The 4,429-nt window shown below is 36.0% G+C and overlaps 1 protein-coding gene across 1 annotated transcript; it reads left to right on the forward strand.

Annotated features, from left to right (window-relative positions):
* Positions 1-3,034: 3,034 nt before the first annotated feature.
* On the forward strand, positions 3,035-4,015 carry LOC306753939 (olfactory receptor 8G17-like; the record flags this gene model as incomplete). Its single annotated transcript, XM_079237852.1, has 1 exon — positions 3,035-4,015. The coding sequence occupies one exon, from the start codon at positions 3,035-3,037 to the stop codon at positions 4,013-4,015; it is 981 nt and encodes a 326-aa protein (XP_079093978.1).
* Positions 4,016-4,429: the final 414 nt, after the last annotated feature.

Genomic DNA, 4,429 nt, shown 5'->3' on the forward strand with positions numbered 1-4,429 from the left:
ACTCTTTATCACTGCTATGAAACATTTAGGAGTGTTACAATAGCATCATTTTATTTATGACCTTTTACTACTTGCATCTCCATTTTTTCTCATCATGTATCACTTATCTCACTATTATTTTACTTTAAAAAATGTTTATGGAGTGTTAATTTATCATGTACTGTACTTTGCAATGTAACCAGACCGAATGCATTTTATATCACGTCAGTAGCAATACTGTATAACGATCACCCATCCAAAATGTAATAAGGGTTTTTAGAATGATTATGTCTCAAGGCCTTTAAAACATCCATAGCTCATCTCTCATTGGTGGCAATATATTTCATTCTAGTGTTAATCCCGTTTACTCTGATGGAAAAAATACATCCTAATGCCAGGATCATGAACTTGTCCTTGACCTCTATTTTTCCTCCCATGTTGAACCCAATCATGTATGTTCTGCAGACACAATAAATCAAAGTATCAGTGAAAAGGTTATTGAGAATCAAAGGGAAACCATAAAGAAATGAACCACAACGTGACAATTTTCTTTGTAATATAAATCATCTCTTTCACTTCATTTGCTGTAAATTTGATATTGTAAACGGTAGAAGGATCCTATTTAACTTCATGCACATTTTTGGAAAATGACAATTCATTATTTGACTAATAATCAAGGTTATCAACAGAAAATAATCCACTCTGTCCTGTAGACAGTTTTCAAAAGTAATAGTGATATGTAAATACCAGAATAATCAAAGTGAATAAAATCATGTTTTACTGATCTTTCTCTTACATAGATGCTGGTAATTTTTTTAATGAAAAATGTCAAATTTGTTCGATGTTTTAAAATTTGTTCTGGACAAAAATAATAATTTGTGAGCAGATATGAAGTCTGGAGAAAAAGCTAAATCTTATAAAGAAATGTGTTTTTGTCTTCTTTAAATCAATAATTGAACAAACAAGTTATTGTCTTACAACACTTTTTGTCTCTACGCATGCCATCTTGTTGGAATATGCAGTCTACTTTGTATCTAGTTTACTTGTGTATTCATTTTAACATATTTGATATACATAGTATATGTATTTTTTAAATCAATGATAACTTGGTTATTTATTGTTACAAATGTTTTGTTGTTAACCCTTGCATCACAATGAGTGTTCTTTCTAAAATGTAAATATCTTTTACTGACCTGTAATAAAACAAAAGACTCTACAGACATGCTCCCGGCTCAGTGAGACTGTACATGATGCTTTGAGCTTTAACATAACATTTGATTTTTTTGTTATTCAAATTATAAAAGATTAAAACAAAAAAGACTTGTCAAAAATAGCCCCACTTAATCAGATTTTTGCGAGCAGAAAGAGAGAGAGAGAGAGAGAGAGAGAGAGAGATAGAGAGAGAGAGAGAGAGAGAGGTGTCTGTGTGTGTGTAGTGTAAACTGGACAACGTGTCTCCACATTCTCCCACTGTGCAATAGTGGAGCCAAAATGTTGCAGTATATGGAGATTTTAACTTCATTTAAAGCCAGAGTTCCGCACTGATCGGGGGCTGGAGCCGTGATATTATGGTCGTGCACACGGTAGCTGCTTGGCTGGAAAGATACAACAACTCAGTATTATTGGCACGGTCTATTACATAGACTCGTGATGGTTATGGAAAGTTAAAGTTACATCTCAACTCTTGTACAATTTCAGAGTATCTGGACTATTCCAAGAGCGACTACTTCCCCCAGAGCTGTAAAATTTGCACAGCTTTCAATCATGACGTCTCACCCTTTTATAGACCACCAAATACCACATTTATACCAAACTTATTAGAAACTTGAACACTTGAACGTACATCAGCATGATAAGAACTACCTGAAATGACAGAAACCGTTCATGGGAAACAATTATTTGATCTGTATTTGACCTTTTTAGTTTGGCCATGTACCTGCGCGAGGGAGCATTTATGACCTCTACGGCGGCCAGACACCAAGAGGGATAAAGATTTGATGGCGTCACTTTTGGGGATCTGTTATGTCATCCATCTTTATATACAGTCTATGATGTATACGAGGGGAGAGACCATAGATTGTATATAAGAAGTGGACATAGTCGTTGTGACGTCACCCATTAGTTTGTGGACTGCCATTTTTAAGCCTTTTTAAGATTACAGCCATTGTCATTTTGACTTTTTGTCACCAGTGAATAGAAGTGACCATATTTGGACAGCGGAGGAGTGACGTAGAGAGACCGTATGTGGCTCTGGTAGCGATAGCGACCTGTCAAACACAAGGCATCCTAAAGCATACTCCACTTTATGGTCTTTTCTACTCTGAATGGGACTATAATTTATGGAATAAACATCATGCTGTTTTGAAGAAGACTTGAAACTAGCGATTGAGATCCAAAACTCATGTTTACAATGTTTTCTGAGGTGATAAATTAAGTAAAAAGTAGGGTAATTTTCTTATAGACTTATACAATCAGACGTGTTTTTGCAACCAGAGGAGTCGCCCCCTGCTGGCCATTTGAAAGAATGCACGTTTAAGACACTGCGTCGTTGGCTTCACTTTAGCTAGCGAGGTAACAAGCAGTCACAGGCTCAATTGGTCACTTTTTGCACCTTTGTACTGAATTAACAAGCTTTTGATTTGTCTCAACAGTCTAGACGGCTGATTTTACGATCGTGGGTTGCATTTATTCAATCAAACATTACAGCAGTGGTTATTGCAGACACACCTGGCGGATATCTGCACTTTCCTGAGCGCACTTTTCTAGATGTATCCTGATTTTACATGAGAATCATGGATTGTACCATAAACATATTATTTATCCTATTCATTATCCTGGTGACTTAAGTTAACTGAGTTGACTACTCATTGACTGAACATGTGATACAGCCACTTGGGGTTCTATATAAATGTCAGGTCTCTCACAGCACAACTCACTGCACTGCACACTCAAAGTTGTCTCAGGTGAGTTTAGTGATTTGGTGGTTTCATCCTGTATTATATGTTCCTATTAATCTTTTTTTTTCTTTGTTCATCTAGGGAAACAGATATTCATAATGACCCCAGAAGAAAAAGCTGTTACCAATGTTAATGACACATTTGTTCGCCCTGCCAAATTCTATCTCAGTGGGTTTTCCAACACCCCTCACATTAAGTATTACTATGTCTTCCTGTGTTTTGCCTATATCATCACTGTTCTTGGGAATAGCTTCCTCCTCTCAATTATTTACCTGGCCAAGACGCTTCATACTCCAAAATACATGATTGTCTTTCACCTGGCTTTTACAGATTTGTGTGGGAGCACTGCTCTCATCCCAAAACTCCTAGACACACTTGTGTTCAACAGGAGATACATTATCTATGAGGCTTGCCTAAGTCATATGTTCTTTATTCTTTTCTTTTTAGCTATTCAGTCATGGACACTTGCCACACTGGCATATGACAGATTAGTAGCAATTTGGTTCCCTTTAAGATACCATAGTATTGTGACAAATCAAGTTATTGCTGCAATGCTGCTGTTTGTGTGGGCTATTTCTTTGAGTGTACTAGCATTTATGGTTGGTGCTGTTGATCGCCTCTCCTTCTGTAATTCTTTGGTGGTGAAGAACATTTACTGTGATCATTCACCAGTTTATCGTCTGGCCTGTAATGACACGTCTTTAAATAACATATTGGCATATGTTGCGTTTGTTACATTCCTCTGTATTCCTTTAGTAATGATAGCATTGACATATGTTTGCATTTCCATAGCACTGAGCAGGATTGCAATAGGAGAGGAACGACTCAAAGCATTTAAAACTTGTACTTCTCATCTGATTCTTGTGGCTATTTTCTTCCTACCAATTGTGGGCACCAACATAGCGGCAGTAACCTCCTACATCCATCCTAATGCCAGGATCATCAACTCGTCTTTGACACACATCATACCAGCTTTGCTCAATCCTATTATATACTCTTTAAAAACAGAAGAAGTGCTGATCTCTCTCAAAAACCTTTGCAAAAGAAATAGGATCAAGAACACAACCACAAAATGGTGAACTCTTTATCACTGCTATGAAACATTTAGGAGTGTTACAATAGCATCATTTTATTTATGACCTTTTAATTGCTTCTCACTTTTTTCTTATCACATATCACTTATCTCACTATTATTTTATTTTTAGAATTTTTTATGGAGTGGTAATTTATCATGTACTGTACTTTGCAATATAACCAGACCGAATGCATTTTATATCATGTCAGTAGCAATACTGTATAACGATCACCCATCCAAAATGTAATCAGGATTTTTAGAATGTCATGCAATGTTGTTTTGACTACACTGCTTATTAGAACAAATATTCGAGATAAGGATGCAGTAATCCATTTTGTTAGTTTACATCATCATTATTGTCAGTTTTGAGTTTGATCTGTTTTCATAATCAATCCATTATTTCATTTGTTGCTATTTT

This window comes from Taurulus bubalis, assembly GCF_910589615.1.
Source record: "Taurulus bubalis genome assembly, chromosome: 2".
NCBI classification, from domain to species: domain Eukaryota; kingdom Metazoa; phylum Chordata; class Actinopteri; order Perciformes; family Cottidae; genus Taurulus; species Taurulus bubalis.